This window comes from Amblyomma maculatum, chromosome 4 (assembly GCF_055883805.1).
Source record: "Amblyomma maculatum isolate TAMU_Amacu chromosome 4, ASM5588380v1, whole genome shotgun sequence".
Taxonomy (NCBI): domain Eukaryota; kingdom Metazoa; phylum Arthropoda; class Arachnida; order Ixodida; family Ixodidae; genus Amblyomma; species Amblyomma maculatum.
The window spans coordinates 102,136,456-102,155,363 of NC_139347.1; the positions used below are offsets into that span (position 1 = coordinate 102,136,456).

The 18,908-nt window shown below is 45.6% G+C and overlaps 1 protein-coding gene across 5 annotated transcripts in view; it reads left to right on the forward strand.

Moving 5' to 3' along the window:
• The window catches only part of LOC146191876 (DNA damage-regulated autophagy modulator protein 1-like), a 103,520-nt gene that overhangs the window by 23,541 nt on the left and 61,071 nt on the right, over positions 1-18,908 (forward strand). For 2 of the 5 annotated variants that reach the window (XM_084602317.1, XM_084602321.1), the window contains exons 2-3: positions 17,409-17,542; positions 18,223-18,392. In XM_084602317.1, coding sequence (XP_084458443.1) covers positions 17,500-17,542; positions 18,223-18,392 — 213 coding nt within the window. In that variant the 5' untranslated portion in view covers positions 17,409-17,499. Of the gene's footprint in view, positions 1-83; positions 275-10,092; positions 10,109-17,408; positions 17,543-18,222; positions 18,393-18,908 lie in introns of those variants that run through there. The other 3 variants (XM_084602319.1, XM_084602318.1, XM_084602320.1) reach the window with 3 other exon arrangements.

Consider the following 18,908-nt stretch of genomic DNA (forward strand, 5'->3'; position numbering starts at 1 on the left):
GTGTTTCGCCGTTCGCTGATCTCCACTATAAGGCGGGATCCCGGCTGTGAATGCAACGGGCTTGTTTCAGCCGGGCTGATAGCAACCGCGGCGCGATTCGCGTTACGTCACGTGACCGGCGGATCTGTTTGCACGTTCTGGCCTAGCCCTCGCCCCTGACGCAGAGGCGCCATCAACCATGGTGTACGGATTATGTAGCACGCTTTTTACGGCTTGCATGTGACCGACTTGTGCCACGCCTAAGGACGTTCAGCCGCGACGCCATTAGCGGTCAGTGAGTGGGCTTTATCTTCTTGCATCTGACTAGGCAAACTGACGTAACCTGTTTCTCATGGTGAATATTATTGCATTCCTCAAGTAAAGATCGAAAAATTGCATTTTGCAGTGAGTCGAGGCAATGTCAGAGGAGTGGTTGTGTTTCTTTGCATCAGTTTTTTTGCACTGTTTGTAGGCCTGGACACATTATCGACGTCTATTTTTCTTTGCTAACAACTCTGGCAGTCTCCCAGTATGTCAGGTAGTTTTATTAACAGATAACGATAACTTCTGTCTGCCTCTCTTTTCGACTAAATGAAGCCCGTTACGACGAAACTACACTCTGTTATTAATTATAAAGTGCGCCCAAAATTTCATGATGCTCGAGAAAACATCACATCACAGCACTGACATCGCGGACTTCTGACCGACCTGGAGGTTATATAAATAAAGGTGGCAGCTTACCTTAATCAGCCTCATCCCCTCCTCGGTATAACGCTTATGGCTGCGGTGTACGACACCGATGCAAATTAGTGCGAGCAACTAGAAGCGAAGGAAACAAAACCTGCTGTGCTGTTTGATGTAATATGACTCGTGAAACAACACCCAGCGCTATGTAGTATGCAGAAAGAGCATACTATATTATAAAAAGTGGAAACTGAAGAATAAAGGCACAGCCGCAGCATGCTCAGTTATAAATCGGGGACAGTAGAGTATAAGGGAAGAAGGTCAATAAAGTACTTTAGACACGAGAACAAAATTTGCTGTCAAATCGAAGACATTGAGGACGCTGGGAATTAATAGTCATGTCGTATTTTTCAGTCCCCCGCTACAAATGTGGACGCTGTCTATCTATCGGAATAACGGCGCACACAACCTGAAACGATTCCCGGATGACTGTAAACGTTTACATCCGGATGCTTAGACGCACATGATCAGCCTGCCTGAAGGTCTGGAATTTAATGATGAGGAAGGCAAAATTACCACTTGAACAGTAGAGACGAGCTAGAAATGGGTTACAGTGCTGATCACGTGAAAGTAAAATGAAAAAAAAAAAAAATAAACGCACGAAACGTCACATAAATTAAAACCATATAATTGAGAATATAAAAAGAAAATGGCTTTAAATGAAAAATATCCGTAATGTGACTCAAAGATCCGCCGAAGATATGAAAGATAAAAAAAAAATCCACCGCTGCTGGTACCGAGAACATTTGTGCCAAATCCCGGCAACGCCAGATCGTTTCGATTGCTGCTAAACGTTAGACACCCGTGCACTCAACTCTACGATGTAAGTGCACCTTGAACCTGAGAAGGTCAGAATTATTATGCAGTCTTCCATTACGGCATCTCTGTTAGCCAATGTCGATATGGGGCGTTGAAACCAGAACTCATACCCAAATACACGCTATCGCCCCTTCACTTTACTTGGCAGGGTGGCGCTATAGCCACCGGCCACCCGATTTCAGAAGGCGTGCCATTCAAGGTCATCCATTCTGATCAAATACTTGTCGCTCACAGGTCGCTATAACGAGAACAGTGGACACGGTGACACTGAAACGCTATTTCTGGAGAAATCCAAAGTGTATAAAAAGAATCCGCAGTGTAGAAAAGAATTGCCATTCGATATATACTTGTCTTTGTTAACCTACAGCTGTGACGGCGCCGTGCTATATACTATACCAATGGTGCAATCCGAGTGTATATCCGAGTGGACACACGCACGTTTGTGATACGCCTGAAACAGACGCGGTACACCTGTCACTATCAGTTTTTCGTCCCGTGTAAGGATGATTATTCTGGTAGCTTTGTGCATGGCATACCCGCCTGCCACTTCTACTGCACCTCAGTTGTGGCCGCCAACGTTTTCATAGATACAGAGCATACTGAGGCTTCGTCAGCGCATCATCGCGCAGCGCAGTGTAAACCTTTGATAGGACAAATTTATTTCTAAACTCATAAAAATCTTGCACGGTTCAGTACGGACGACAATGCACCTGTTTTCCTTACACAGCTCTCCTATGTTTCAGTAGTTTCATGGGAGCGTCTAATCGAAGATCCTGTGATATTAGAAAAAAAAAAGTAAGAGGTGTGCATCTTTCTGCCGGCTGCGCAGAAAACCAGAAAACGATGGAAATGGTTGTATATAGCGTGTGCAGGTCGTTCCGCTGAAAAAACTCCCGTCGTAGACATCAACCGGAAAAAAATTTGATCGGTCGACAGTGTAATGGCTTCACAACGGCATGACCCTGCGCGTAATTTCAGAAAGCAACCATTTAACAATCTTTTAAAAAGTTCCCAAAATGACCAGGCGGTGTTATGTCGTTTACTCTTTAGCCGAATTGTTCATACTCCAAATTCCTCCGAATCTTTTTTCAACATTTTGTTCTGCCAGTTTTATCATATCGATCACGAATCATTAAAAATGAGTTTCGGTCTGCGGTTTAGAAAACTAAAATGCGTCTTGGCCTCATTTGAGTCATATTGAATTGACCACAATAAAGAGTAAGGAGTCGCAAGACACTGTTCCTCGAATACGGGTTGGTAAGCATACCGCAATACCACCCCAGTAGCGCTTCAGCAAGCCGTTGGGCTCAATGCACATTCTGCATGGCTAGTCACTACTAAATATTTTTTGCCCTCAAACATGAGCCTCAAGCTTACAAAAGATATATATCGCTTTGTCTTCTGCGGTTCGGAAAAGAAAAAGACATTTTACTTTAAGACATGCACCGAGGTTTTCAAAGTTGAATCTTTGTTAAAGTTTTTGAGCAGATACGCTGTGCAGTATGCCTTTAAATGGCGCTGTAAAGAAAGTTGGGCGCTCACATGAGTGGGTTTACTGGGCACAATAGTGCAGAAACATTTATCGGAACAGGTAAAACAAACGGGCCTTGAATAAAATCTAGCTCAGCGATGCCACTTCAAGCACAATAGGCCTTCTGAATTTATTTGCATGGGCGTATTATGCGCACTAGACAAGTGTAAAGCGAAACGCAATAGAGCGCGTTAAAAAATTACGAAATTTTTGTGGCACTTTGGACCACTAAACTACAATAAGGTGAAAGCTTTTGTTTGAAACTTCGTTGATTTTTGGTTTTACTGCGTCTGCTTCTGTAGGCTGTGTGGTGCGGCGTTCGAGGAAGTGATGATGGGATTGGTACAGGTGGGTCACCGCCGCTTGCGGCGGGGGCTAGCCTGGCGCCGAATTTTTATCTGTTCTATAGGCCGTCATTGCACACGCCACCGCTGGTGGTGGACGACGGCTGTTGTTGCGGCGCGCGTCTTTCTTTCCCTCTTCCTTTTCTTTCTTCTCTGCGGTCTCTCTTTTGTCCGCACGAGGCAGCGGAGGTTGCTCAGCTACAGAGCCAGTAGCAGGCCCGTGCATTTTCTTTTCCTTCTTCCTACAGCCACAACAACAACAACAAATGAAAGGCGCCGCACGGATGCCTGGATCGGTATGACGCTATAGCGTAAGCTACCAGCCAACATATAAAGCCCCGCTTTAACCGAGCCGTATGAACGTGCCTGCGTGGCCTAGGGATAACGTGAATGTGAGGGTTTCGGCAGGCTGATTTTGATTCTCCCTCCCATATGAGAGCAGATGACCAAGTTGGAAGCGCCTGCCAAACGTTATGTCAGGAAGCCCTACGTCCAGTTAGTGCTCAGCCATGTCAGCTGCCAGCTACCGCCTCCCACGTAATGAAAGGGTATTGCCTTAATACGCCTTAATAGGTCTGTCCCCATTGTGGGGCGTGGGCCCAGGATGGCTCACCTTGACTATGGTGGCCGTCATCTTGTTTGGCATCACGTGACCTATGGTGGCCGCAGTAGTGTGACACCTTCTGAGAACGACAGTATGAGTCATTAAAAGGCTTTCGCCTTAAAACTTGCGGGGGTCGCTTAAGCTCCGCCTTTAAGGGTATGACGCGATAGCGTACATTATCAGCCCACATATAAAAACTGCATGCGCTTTAACCATGCTTCATGAACGAGTCTGCGTCAACGTGTCTGACTCAGAATGCCTGGGTCATGGCAGGCCGATTGCGATATCATTCTCCCATATGAAAGGAGGGCCCTGAGTTGGCGGCTCCTGCCGGGCCTAACATCAGGTAACCCTACGTCCAATCCGTGCGCGACCATATGTCAGCTGCCAGTCACCACCTGCCTGCGCCATGATCGTGCTTTCAGAGCGCAGCTCTTTGGTGCCCGTTCCTGCGTTTCGCGTCGTCGTCGGCGTTTTTTCTCTTAACCAGCTCCGCAGCTGGGACAGCGCGCGCTCCTATAGTTGCGTTTTAATTCTGCCCCAAGACCATGCATATTTCACATTTAAATACTTAGAAATTGGTCATTTTTCCGTTACAATTCTCCAGTTTCGTATTCAAGTAGGTAAGCAATGTGATATTGAGGTACCATTACATGTCCCTCTCACCATTTCGTGCTAGCGGAAGTGTCAGCACGCTGTTTTTACTGGCAGCAAAGACTGCGACAGTGAGGAAATCAAAGTTGAATCGTCGGACCGTGACCGTCGTGACTCAGCCGAAGGCCTTCGAGTCTGAAAAGAAACACGTACGCCTTACAGACGGCGGCGTACGTGGGAAACGGCCGAAGTGCCACATGCGCAATATTTCAGCGCATATATCTGGCGATTTTCTGCTCCGTACTTGAGGTGCACGTCCTCATTTCATATTCGCAATGTTTGAGACCGTGCCAGCTGCACATGTCTTTAACAAGAAAAAAAAAGTGTTGTCACCACTACAGAACGCGTCAGTTCGAATCCGCTTATAATACAGGAACTTTGGTACATACTATAATATGGTACATATGGTACATACTATAAGCTTGGTTCTGAAGAAAAATTCAAATCTTCATTTAAGTAACCTTAACTTTAAGCGTTTTCCTGCGATATCTGGTTTACTCAGGCGACTGCGGTGTTTTTCGAACAAAAACGACCATTTTCTCCTTTTGGATATCCCACTCGTCAACTGCCACCCACAATGATCTCACAAAATGACGTCATCATTGGCGGAAAATTACAACACTGCTGCTGCCTATCGGCATACAAAGATCGCTGAGAACACGATCGCCTTCGGAAACGACAGGCGAGAACAATTACCACGAAAGAGGACAGACAGCGCAATCGCCTAAGGAAGCGTCAGGTGCAATCTTTCAGGAGAAAAGTGGAGCAATTAAGGGCAAAAACCCATTGAAAAACGAGAAGTGGTAGCTTTGAAACTCAAAGAGCAACGCGAACAGGAAGTCTTCGGAAGCAACGAGCGAGAGTGTCTTCCTCGGATGTCGATGGTAAGCGAGAACGCGAACGTCTTCGCAATGAGAGGGCGAGAACCTTCGACAGGCAGCCATGCGAATGTGCACACAAGCATTGTGCAGGCAGCGGACATTCCCGGTCCGGTGCCTGCGCATTTTATCATTTGATAATCTGTGCCGACTTTAATCAATGTCGACGCTAAGAAATCACAGTTCTTGCCATTGTTCATTCGCGAACTACTTGGGGTCACAGTTGTTAGCACCCCACTTCAAGCCACTACCAGAAGCGCATCTTGCATTGATTACATCTTTCCATGATATGTCGATCTAACACGCATGAATTATCTGTATTGCTTCAGTTACCACATGCCTTTACTCGCTGTCCTGCGCGACAGCACTCAGCACACGCGAGATTAAAGCTTGGTTTAGTTTGTGGGGTTTAACGTCCCAAAGCAACTCAGGCTATGAGAGACGCCGTAGTGGAGGACTTCGGAAATTTAGACCACCTGGGCTTCTTTAACGTGCACTGAAATCGCACAGCACACGGACGCCCTGCTTTTCTTCTTCAACTGAAAGCGGCCGCCGAGGCCGGGATTCGATCCCGCACCCTTGGGAACAGTAGTCGAGCGCAATAACCACTGCGCCGCCCCGGTGGGGCAAGATTAAAGCTCCGTTTCCTCAAAATGTGTACTTTGTTTAGGGCAACAGAATATGGGTCAACACGCATGCATTCCTGCAGTGGGTTATTCTAGACGTAGCATGAATTAGACCGCCATTTTTTGTTCGTGAAGAATGTGAATTTGTGTTTATAGCAAGAATTATCATCTTCATTTCATGCTCTTTATAATTGATGTCCTCAACTCAACCTCTATATGGACCCGACAGTGGCCAGTGATCGAGCCTACAGCATCGAAGCCGACAAGGGAGTCGGACACGTGCAGTAGAACGAGGTATTGCTATAATACCATGACATGGCAACAAAAGGCTGAACGCCGTACTGGAAAGCAGATTCCAGGCGTTTATCGGTGCTGCTCTCTCACTCTGCTTTCTCATGCCCTCCATCCCTTGAGTGCGGTAGGTTGTGCAATCCGCTTCACGTGAGACACTACAGGTGATCTTCATTCTCCATCACGTTTTCTTTCACATCCGGAGCTGTGACAAGTATACCAAGTAGCCTAAATAATCGCATAGAGGAGAGGCAACGTGCGAAAGCTAATGATCCTGCCTATCGCATATAGAGAATGTCTTGATCCAATTTATCTCACATAGACGAAGTTTCCTAGTGTCGTGTAATCGGAAGGTCCTGCATTTGAATGCCGGCTAAGGACACTTCTTTTCTATGGTGCATGAGGTATATTTGAGATGTTGAATAAAAAATGTATGCGGCATAAAATAGGCCAGCTGTTGACACAGCTCGGTCCGCAAGGCGCGGAGCGAACGCCGAAGGTCATAAGCGGACTATCAATATTTGCCGGTAGCACAGCTACTGGAGGCTGGCACATATCCGTCCTGGTATACGGTGAAAATTGTCAGTTGTCGAAACTTTTTTTGAGCGCTACTCTTTGAAATGGAATACCAGCAAACCCGTTCCCAAAGCGTTTAAAATCTTATTACTGGGGTTGGTTTCACAGGATGTCCGCTATATTTGCTTCGCCGTCATGTCCAATACAACCTTTAACACTTACTGATTTGCGTTGACGATATTTTCACGTCGTAGAGACAAGACAGCAAGTATAAAAGAGAAGACACGCGTAATAGAACTAAAATATAATCTTTATTTGGATGAGTTGCGCCCGCAAACGAACTAAGCAACTCGGTGGCTTTGATAGTAGCAAGCGTGCTCGTTGGTCGCCGGTGTAAGAATGGCCGCTGCATTCGACAGTGATCAATTTAAATTCGGTGCGGAAACATCCAGATTGCCCAGAAAGGACACTGGAAAAGTCTGGAACAACACGGAGACTTGTACTTGCCTGCAACATTTCCAGGCTAATCTCGGCATATCTTGCGCTAGAAGGAAAATGATCAATGCCCTTTTCGCGACACCGAGCATAAACAAAGAGGTCAAGATCGTTCCGTGCGCTGAAATCACAGTGATAAGGCTGCGTGCCGGCGGCTGTTGAAATCAACAAGTAAAGATTTCTAACCTTCGCTCAATATTAAGATCAAATAATGCTCCAACAACCGGAAAATTCCAGCTGATCTTGACTGCGTGGGAAATATGAGTAAAGTATCCACGCAAATTTCTTCAGATAATTCATTTGACAAAAATCTGAAAAATTGACAGTTGAAGGCATATATGAAAAAATTACTTTTGAAATGTACTTATATTATAATACCATTACTTTGCTGAAAATTGCAAAAATAAAATTAAATTACATTACCAATCAATGCTCCCACAAGGTAATCACATTACATGACAATTACTTCTGCAGATGTCTGGGCGAGTTGGTATGAATACATAGCTACCATGACATGTACTTCTGCAGTGTAATGCAATGACTTTTCAATTACTTTCTGGTTTTCATTCCTAAAAAGCTAAGTAAGTCTAGTAAACAAAGCAACAACTTCGCCCGAGACGTGACGAGCACATTCTTTAGTCTTCCCGTCAATTCCCGTCCTTAGAAACTATTCCCTCCTGTTTTCCTCCCGCACGACTTATTACAGAAATAAGAAAACGGAAACAAAGCAACAGAAACGGAACCATGGTTGAATACTCGCTACTTTCATTACAGAAATTAGCGGCGAACCTAACAACGTGCCCGCCCTGAGCTGTCTCCACCATTTGAAGTCCTAAAGACGGTAGCTTTACTTTCGTGGGCCCCGGAATCGACCACAGTACCTATTGCCCAGTATACGTACACGCCATAGCGATTTCCGCCTGCCTCTCCCCACCTCGCCTTTTACCCCCACCCCTCGCCCCATGGCTGCGAGTATAACCAGGCACCACTGCGCCCTAGCTGACGCAACACCGAGTGTCACTGCGCGCTGCCAAATATTTTTGACCTACGACCGTCTTGCACCACCTGACCTTCCGGCAGCCGCTCGAGCCCTTACATCTTGCTGCTTGCAGAATTTTTATAACCCGGCGACACAGGACACCGCAGGATTGAGGTCTCAGAAGCACAGTTCTACTCAGTTCTCTTCCTTTGCCGATCGGTTATACTGGAGGCTTGCCGCACTGCTTTCTCCGCGTACAGCATAATGCCTATTGTCTATAAAAAGAGCATTAGGGCTGAAAAGTAATTTCGAAAGGAATTAATTACGTCTGCTACGAAATTACTGCTGCAAAGAAATTCGTTACATTATTAAATTACTAGACCAGAAAAATAATTCATTACATTACAATTACTGAAAAAAACTAATGAAATTGAAGGAACTTCATCAAAGTAATTCAATTACTGAAGTGTCTGATTGAAGGAATTCACGTTTCGCATTATATGTTTATGTATATAGGCATCAATAATCTCAGTGAATGCTGGTGTGTCAGTGTCAGCGGTTACACGAACGCTGCCTGGGATCATAAATTCAGGAAGTATGTTTGCTCGATTCTACATAAATGGCATTATGACCGGGATGAAAGACGTTCTGAAGTTGATTGTGGAACAGTAAGTAATGGACGAAGAAAGAAACAATGAAGCTTACTTAAATCCAGCCTTTAAGTGTATGACGTAGCAGCAAGTTTGCCACTGGGCAGGTACTACAGAAGCCATAACTCAAGCTCAAAGTAGCCAAACGTAGCCAAAAGTAATTGTAAAAGCTTATCTCATCGCCATATTTGTGCCTAAATAGACCACAATAAAGGGCATCAAAGCTTGGGCGTTTTGCTCTGTCTTCAAGCCACGGATGCATTGTAAGCAAAAGCAATAAATCTTTAACTGTTCAGTGCGCCTGCCCGCAGCTTAACTAGAATAGGTACGAGACTAACTGTCGCACAATCTAACCAACAACTGAGCTAGAACGTATAGCATTAATCCTGTGATTTTGTGAACAGTAGAAAGTATTCCAGTGATAAAAATGGCATCAAGAAATCCAGCTTCATTTTAGTGCACACTTTGCTTTTATCACGTTCGCACAACAGAACACGCACTCAAGAAACAAACTGAAAGAACCTGGCAATGACAAAATTTTCAATGCGCGTTGCGCAGGTGGGGAAAACGGCATTCATCGCAATGGGCGTGATTTTTATAATGCTGCTGTGTGCCACGAACTGTAGCATCCTTGATCCAGTGCAGCGCTGTCGGCAGACATGTTGCTTACGTGTACATCGCTCTTCATAAACATAACTGAACAAAAGGTAGTAATGAATGCTTGGCATACCCGCGATACGGCAAGTGAGGGCTGTACCGTGATAGGAAACCTCCTCCTCATCAGGGCCCGAACTAAGAGCTCAGCGCCTATTTATACGGCACGACAAAAGGTTGGGCGGCTGCCACCCTTCGCAACCACTTTGCGCTGTCATGATCCTCACGGGGCAAACACTTTAGATATATGGTGTTCTCCAAATGGTGCAGGGTCGATTCCACTGATGCACATCATCCCCGCTGGCGGGAACTATGCGGCCGCTTCATCTACCACGACAACAAAGGTTTAAAATAGTTTTTATTTGCTTGATATTTTGTGTCCCGTTACTGAAACGTTCCTAGTAAACGTTCCTAGTTCCTAGTAACAAAACAACGTTCGAAGTAGCTGGATTGTAGCCAGGCGTCAACCTGAAATTTTCATCGCCATACTTGGTCATAAAGCAATCAATTTGGCACAAAGTCGGCACCAACGATAACCCTGCCCGAAAGCTTTCAAGGGCTCTCATTCCGGATCCTCGTTCGCGTACATGGACATAGTTACTCGCATAATCACTAGCCCCTTATTGGCGCCTATATCTCACACATCCTCATTAACGTATCGTCGTAAACTACCACACTTTATTAAGAACCATGCCACATTGATATAAAACCCCGTATTAACCAACCCGTACAAACGTGACTGCGTGGCCTAGGAGCAGAGTGCTTATAGGTAGAGATCCAATCATTATGACTCCACCCTCCTATATCAAATGACCTATCCAGGTTGGTAGCTCCTTCCGACACTGTCAGATCATCTTGAATCCGCTCAACCCGGTCATCTCTACTTCCAGCTAACACCGTCGCTGTCAACGTCGATGCCACATGTGCGCAGATCTGGGTCTTTAACGCTATTGGGTCAGAACGAATAAGTAAACTGTCGTGTATTTCATCAAAACAATTTTCAATTTCCTAGAGAGCAGCACATTCATCAGGCTTAGAACATTTACTCATCATAGAACCGAACATGCGTGACCAAGAAGAGCGAGTGGCGGAATTTTGTGGTGGCGGATGAAAAGGGAATGACAGACATGAGAACAATTGCGTTTGCTCGGAAAATAACATTAAAATAGGTTCCGGTTCCCAAATCACGATTGGAAACCGCTGATTCTCGCGGTCTTTTACGCGTAGGGTGCGTTACACTTGTCGCAGCATTGCGCGGAGATGACCAAGGGAAAGACGGGTGGCGGCCCAGCAGCGAACAGGTTTCACGCTATCACCAGTGGTCTTCACTTGCAGTTTGTATTTCATCAGGCGATTCTGACTACTGGTGTTGGGCTTTGCGATGCACGGTTCATTAGCCAAAATGAGTTTGTGCTGTTCGGCACCACGACTAGCCAACGACTCCCTGAGCTAGTTTTACTAGAATATTTTAAGCGAGCGTAATGGGTCACTGTTGCGCGTATATTCGTCATCTTTTAAGCTGCGCATTTCTGGAGCGGCAGCTGCGAGTAGTAGTTGATTGGCAGCATAGCTCAGAAGATTGCTCGGTGTCTTTTTCTAGTAGAGAATTACACATGTTAAGGCGGTTGTGGTCTATCCTAGTGAAAAATCCCGTATCGCGCCAAGCGGGTTTTAATCGGTCCTGTATTGTCCCGTATAAATTTCATACCGGTGTGACCAGTCCTGTATGATCTGCAGATGTAATGGACACGTCACCAGACTTATTGCAAACGAAATATTGAAAGGGATTGCGAACAGTCACTTACATTTAGTCACTGTCAGGTTCTTGTTAGCGTGTAATAAAAAATATTCCAGTGATGCACTTAAGTCTTAGGCGCAATATTACGAAAGCATTGCGAAATTCTGTCACGTCGCATGGTGGATTTACCCGACACGACGATAGCGGACTTCGGCCGCACTCGGCCAGATGGCATGTGGGTATGGACTATTTACCTAAGTTAAATGAAGGAGTGGCGCAGGTGGAACGTGATGAAGATTACGATCTTCACTACACAGCGCAAGAGTGTGTTGCAGTTGAAACTTGATGAAGACAATGAGCTTTACTCCACAGCGCGAAGGTCTGTCGTAGCGTTATAAGAGGTGCATTATGCTGCGGTGATATGATGAAACGAGCTGCGACTGCTTGATCAAAAAATCCCCACATGCGAGGGGATCATTGTAAATGTTATTTTGTGTTGCGTGTATTGCGTTAAAGATAGGCAATAAAGAAGAAAAAAAGGAACGATATTATAGAGCTCTCGTGCCGGCGCTGGGCACCTGATCTGTTCGTTCTGGCGCGGGTTCGCAACCCAGTGGCGGCAATGTTTTTTCTTTTATAGCAGTTCGTGTGGAGACGGCCTATCCAAAATTGGTATCCACGCCACACGTGAAGCAAAAAATGATTTCGCATTAATATGTCGTTTGCACCAAGTGCCAACAAGGGGGGACTGAGGGGGCCGGTTACTCCTCGCCTCCTCCGAAATTCAGTTAAACTAACCCCACACCTCGGTTCTCATGTACATAGCAGTGCACATGTATACATGTCCCTACAGCACCCCTCCCCCCCCCCCCCCCCCCTCTTCTTCTTCTTGAGTACTTGGCTGGTGTGCGAACCGTATAAATAGCGTCAAACATTCTACATGCTTTTAAGAGCTAACGGGATTCCTACTCTCTCATTTGCTATAACTAGTGATTTCGCCCTTTTGCATCGAAGCATTGTGTGCTGTATTTGCCGATAATCTCCCTGATGAGGTTTTTCTAGTCGCTGCAGGTAGCCGATAAGATGCTGCTGACAGATGCTGAAGTCGTGCGTACGAAGTCGTCACCTGCACTGTCGGATGGTATGCAGAAAAAAACAGCAAATTTGAGAGCGAGCTCTGGGCACACTGCTTATATGTCGATCCGCTTCAGCACACAAACGTTTGCCTGTTAAGAGCAGTGTCGTCGCTGGTGCCATGGAAACGATTGTAGCCTTCAGTTCAGCGAGTTTTGTTAATTTAAAATTATTAACGTGGCAGCGTTAAAGTCCTCATGTTGCTGAAGATCCTACACAGGCATTTGGAGGCGCTATGAATGAAAAAATATCCCGAACATGCGTCAGGCACATGATAGTTGGCAAGTGGCACGGCCAGGCGTTGATTGGTTGGCGGGTTGTGTGACGTCACAAGACCAAATCAAGTGGTTGAGTTGGAGAGCAGCTGCCAACTTGGGCTTTTTCTGTGAATTCAGACTCAAGCCGAGTACCCTTTAATTCCGAGTCAAACAGGCTGCTCCATGACCACGCAGGCTTGGTTCATAGGCTTGGTTAACGTTAGGTTTGGTATCCATAGGTCGGATAGTCAGCGAACGAGGATTTGGAAGAAGAGCAGTGGACGGGAGCAGTGCACGCTGTCATCACATAGCTGTGAAGGCGTTGTGGCGGACCTTAAGTGTAACCAAAGTTTGCCTCTGCACTTTAAATATTGAAGACGAGTATAGACCGATAACTGATACTGACAAAGGAATCGCCTGAGCTGGCCGTTGATGATTCCATTATTGACTTAGACTAATGAAGATTCAGGTTCGGTGCTTCTTATGATAAAATTTGGAAACATTCACTTTAAGAAGACTTTCAAGCAGCGAGCTAAGAAGCAATCTTTGTACACTGAGTGAGCTTCTTGACTTTCTATTCAACTATTCTGAATCGAGCGAAGCTCTTAAAATAATTTTGAGTGTTTTTGTGCCCCAGAAATCGCCCATGGCGTGATGCAGGATAAATACCATGCTGTATGCTTGGTTCATCTGGTCTTAAAGAGATAACATCATCTGGGTGCCCCTCGAGGAGATTGCGCTGTCGTATTCGTCCATGAACGGCGCACTTCCGCCACCACCCATCACTCCTTCCGGCACCCCTGCTAATGTAACACTGTCAGGTGCAATACCGCATTTCTGCGAGAGCTACATTGAACAAGCAAAAAAAAAAAAGACACAAAGAACGGGGAGCGCTTGCCCTTGTCTGCATCTGTCTGTGTCCGGGATGATGGCAGTGGTTTCTATCCAACTATCAAGTTACTATCAAGTTACTATCCAACTATAGCCCCGTTCGCAACCTGTTGGAAACACCACAACTGTAACGCTTCCGCTTATCTTGTTCAGTGGAAGATTTAGCCACTCAAATAGTTTGGTTTGGTATTGTTTTCAGATTTTAAAGCTTGAAATCCACTCAGGCTGTGAAGGACACCAATTTCAATGCGTTACTCTCAATGAACGTTACGTTTTCTTAGGAAGGACGATCCAAAGCGACTTAACAAGGATGTGTGACACGGTCAGATGCGCTGTAGCCTCGCGATAATGTAACGCAGTCTGTTTTTAAACGTACAAAAGAGAGCATGCTGAGCGAAAATTAAACCATTATGGCATGCTCTCTAGTAAACAAACAATTCCTGCTTGTCTCCAGAGGCAAGGAGGCGCGACTTATCGCTTTCCTTGTCTCCGTGGCATTACAAGTGAATAATAAGTCGCGTGCGAGAGAGGGTGGGGACATCAAAACGCCAGCTGGAGAGGACGGAAATCTACGCGCATGTGCATTCGGCTCTTTCTCGATCCTATCCGGGGACCGCATAGCGGCACGTGGCTTCCATCAGTGTAAACACCTTCCGGGAATATTCCTGAACGAGGCCTGCGAAAGTGCAGAGCCTGATCGTATTGAGTCTTTCGCGATCCCATGATATAACTGCGGTATCGTAGCTAGGTTTTGCGTTTATAAGCAGGAAGTAATTAAAGTCTATATTAGAGCTCTTGGAACGAGACCCTTGAATTTGCAAATTCTAGTGCTTGTAAGAGACCGAGGAATTTCTCGTCGCCACTGATTTCAAATCCAGGCCGATGCAAACACATCAACTTCGATGGCCGCAATGTTAGACCAGTGCACTAGGTCGTATTTTTTTTTGTCTCTTAGCGCTTTTATTTCTCTAACTAATGCAGAGTGGCCAAACCGCCAAAGCGAGCCGGTTTACAGGATGTTCATCTCATGGCAAAATGTTCATGCTGATCATTTTCGCCAATATACTAATGAATTGAGGTACATATGACTGATTTTTCAAAACAACTACTATTTACCGGAGATAAATACCCAAAATACCCTTGGAAAGCTCTGGCATGAAGGTCAGCATGATGAAGAGCCATTTGGCTTTTCCACAGGCTAAGCAGACCGAATAATATCAGCACATCATGCAGAACATCATCATCACTGTCAAATGATACAATCCTAATTCTATAGATGTCTAAAGGGAAATTTTTGTTCAGTGTTCGTTGTGACACTTCACAGAGAAAACCGCATCCCAACGCTGCATAATCACGTGCTCAACAATCTGCAGCATTCTACATGATATGTTGCTGACACTCCATGAAGAAAGATTTTTTTTTCCACCATCCATGCCTACATAGGCGGAACCCTCATGATGCAAACTTAAGAACGCTTCCACAGCAGGATGTACAGACATTCTTTTCAAGCGTTTCGATACGGTTTGCCCAGCCCAGAGGAGAAAATGAATCACCGGTACACTGGAACAGGCCAGCAAAGCCGTTTTGTGGTGGCACGGTCTCAATATTCCATTGAGAATCGTGTACATAAAAATTTTATGGAAAATTTGACGTAAATATTCATGCGTTCCACCAGTGACGTGTAAAGCTATATATTGATGCACTGAACATTGGCAAACATCTGCCACAGAGCGCTTACAGCCGGTTTTTTAACGTGTTAATGCAAAACTTTCATGGTTTTCTTCCGATGCCGTCGTTACTCCAAGGACGTCGTTTATCTTAATGAATGCCTAACGTATCCACTAAATGCTTACCTGATCATGACAATACGTGGCAAGCGGAAACTAAACTATGTAAAGCGTATCTGAACAAATGCTATATAATGCGCCTCCGGTTTAGCTTGTTCAAGCTAAACCACGGCTCATTCTTTTTTTTTTTTTGCTGTGTTTTTTTCTGGATGCTTGAAATGACGAGGTGAACTGAAGCAGGGGATTCCGTGTAAGTTGGCTGAAGTGTTGGTACACGTAGGGCTAATTGTAGTTTTGGGCTTACTGGCACAACAGGTATTACGAACTCCCGCGCAGTGACCTAATTTCGCCGTGTGGAAAGGGTGCTGTCTTCTCGGCCGACCTTGGCAACATGTCTCTTGTACATCGCTCGATCATCTACTGTTCTTTGTGAGGGCCGAGAAACGCAATAAAATAAATTTGTTTACTTTTCCTGACGGCTTAATGCAAATCACGACAGCATTTCTATGTAGTACAGGCTCCATTCTGATGAAATCTGCATCTGCAATAAATTAGGTTTATTTATTCGTCACGTTGGCATAATGACTGGAGAGCAGGACTGCTGAGCCCGAGGCGAAAGGTCCGTCTACTGTGCGGCGTCAGTTGACGTTAAAGAACCTCACGTGCCGTCCCTCGTAGCCTTAGTCGCTTTGGGACGGTAAGCCCTATAAACCAAAGCAAACCAGTCTTCTTCTAGCAGCAGGCAGCCAACAGTGGCAATCAAGAGGTAAAAGCGGTGATTTACCACTACAATTTATTCCTGGAAGCGCAGACGTTACGTTGCAACACGACGTTTTAATAACGGGCAGTCGTCGCCTCACACTTCTCGCTAACAAGGATAATCCGATAAAAATGTCTTGCCAACGTAGATAACTGCATCACGTACGTTCTTTTTTCTTGTGACTAATTTGAAAAGTAAAAACCACATGCAAAATACCAACAAAAAATCCTCACTGCAGTTAGCCAAGCAGCTGATGTCACTAGCGCACGCACGGTGCTCCCACCAGTTTTTATCGACCTAGAAATGAATAACAAACTTTTCTTGACTAACTGGTATGGTAATAAAGTGTACAGATCCAATCTGCTTTTCCACCACATGAGAACTGCTGCAGAAACTGAAATTTTATTTCATTGTTAACGACCGGAGCTACCCGCGATTCAAAGCTTCGAAGCAATGTGGGTCTATGTAGCTGACAGCTGTAGCCAGAACTGGGACGTAAACGATGATCGAGCTTCGTTTCCATAACCCAACCATAATCGCGTCAACTAATGCGCTCGCGCTTTATCCTTGTCAGGTGTTCTGATATGCAAGGAGCCCACTTTCGAACACTACTACTAGCCTCGTCGCATTGGGTCGTTCAAGGTTTTGATCGAACGCACCCCGGCCTTCTTGACTGCCATTAGTGTACGGACTTTGATCGTTCTGAGAACATTAGCATTTAGGCGTACATTTCTGCAAGCGATAGAAGCTTACATTGAACAGCGTACGTATTAGCTACCGCACCAAACTGGGCTAATCAATTACTTGCTAATGACAAACGTCTTCGGTTGTTAGATTACTTCGGAGCGAAGCTCAGAATGCTCTTAATACGTCGTTCTCTATGCGCAACGAAACAAGATCATCTAAGAGCTCTGGACGCTGTTTGGGTGCGATTAATACGGAAACAATCGGGAGGAGGAGTATGCCCGCCTTTCTGCGTACCTTCGCCTGTTGTTGGTTGCACAGAGCCCACAGGGAAAAAAATATTAAAAAGAGTAGAAGAAACATTCAGGCTATAACCTCGTTTCTGTCGCGCAGGCTTCTCAAGGACGCGAACATCGACGTCGGGTTCCACTTCTCGGGGTGACCGGCTGAGTCAACGCAGCGAATAGAGGGAAGTCACTGACAGATGACTCTCCCGGGCGCCTGTACATCGTCGCACGCTCTTGCAGGTAAGCGATACCAGTACATACGTCATTGCCGGAGCTCTGGGTAAACGCGGCGCGTCTGTGTGCCCAGTCGCAGCTGCCGCAGCGATGTTAGATGTGGTGCATCGGTCAAAGCGATGGCTCTCACTGTGTGCTTGAATTTGCCTGTCTGAAGTACTTTAAACAGTGCAGAAAGCATCAGTGTTCGATAGCTTAGTTCCTGTTGACTAGGCTGCAGTCTTGAAGTATGAGCACGGAGATGTTTGGTTTCGTTGAGGAAAATTAGGCAAGAAGCTGAGTCGCAAAAGCGTCTCGTGTAAAGAAAAGCTAGGCCATAAAAAGTAAGCCGACAAACTCAGGTATGTCGCGTGAGTGACTCGCAAAGTGTATCTATTGCTGATCATTTATTCTTGGCGCTGCAGTCAAGAGTTTGGCTTTGCAAACTTTTTGCAAGTTCTGTTACTTCCTTAAAGGCAAACGAGTTCATTATAATCATTTATTCAACCTTTAATATTAAGGATGTTTTACGATATCGATTTATAAAGGGGAGGGAGGTCATCGTAAAGGAAAAAATCACGTATAACAGTCAAAGATGTGGCAAAAAAGTATAAATTCAGACTAACCCTTTACAAAGTTAATCAAAAAGAGTTGGTTCGAAGCACATATAAATTGATAGAGTACTTACATCGTTGTCCACATTTAAGGTGAACACTCAAGAGCGTGGCAGCGGGCTTCGAAGCACACGTGTGTTCGTCACGGCCACGCGTCAAAGCAAATTTGCAAGCGCTGTGAAGCACCACCTCCGTTGTCACATTGGGCTGCGTTAGTCTCAATTCGCGGCCGTATCGGCAGAGCAGGCTTTCCTGGGAAACGAGTAAGTTTTCGCATATTCACACAAAAATGCTGAAATGGAAAGGAAGTGTACGTGCTCGTAACGTTGAAGGTTAGGAAGTAGCTGCTCATTAAATTTGGCAAGGTAACGTTCTATAGCAATTAAACCTAGTAGTTGGTTCCATTCAGGTGTTGTATATTCATGCTATTAACAAAAGTCGTCCCAAACGTGCTTATGCGGGAGGGGTGGAGAGAAGAACAAGTGAGTGACAAAGGTGGTAAAGGCGATAAGATGGTTGGTTGGTTCACAGGAAGGGAAAGGCGCAGTAACTGTCACGCTTGCTCTGTGGACACCTGAACCGCGCCGTAAAGGAAGGGAGGAAGGTGGGAGTGAAAGTGGAAAGAGAGAAAGGGGAGCCGTAGTGGAGGGCTACGGAGTAATTTCGACCACCTGGGGATCTTTAACGTGCGCTGACATCGCACAGCACACGGACGCCACTTCGTTTCGCCTCCATCGAAACGCAGCCGCCGAGGTCGGGTTCGAACCCGGGAACTCCGG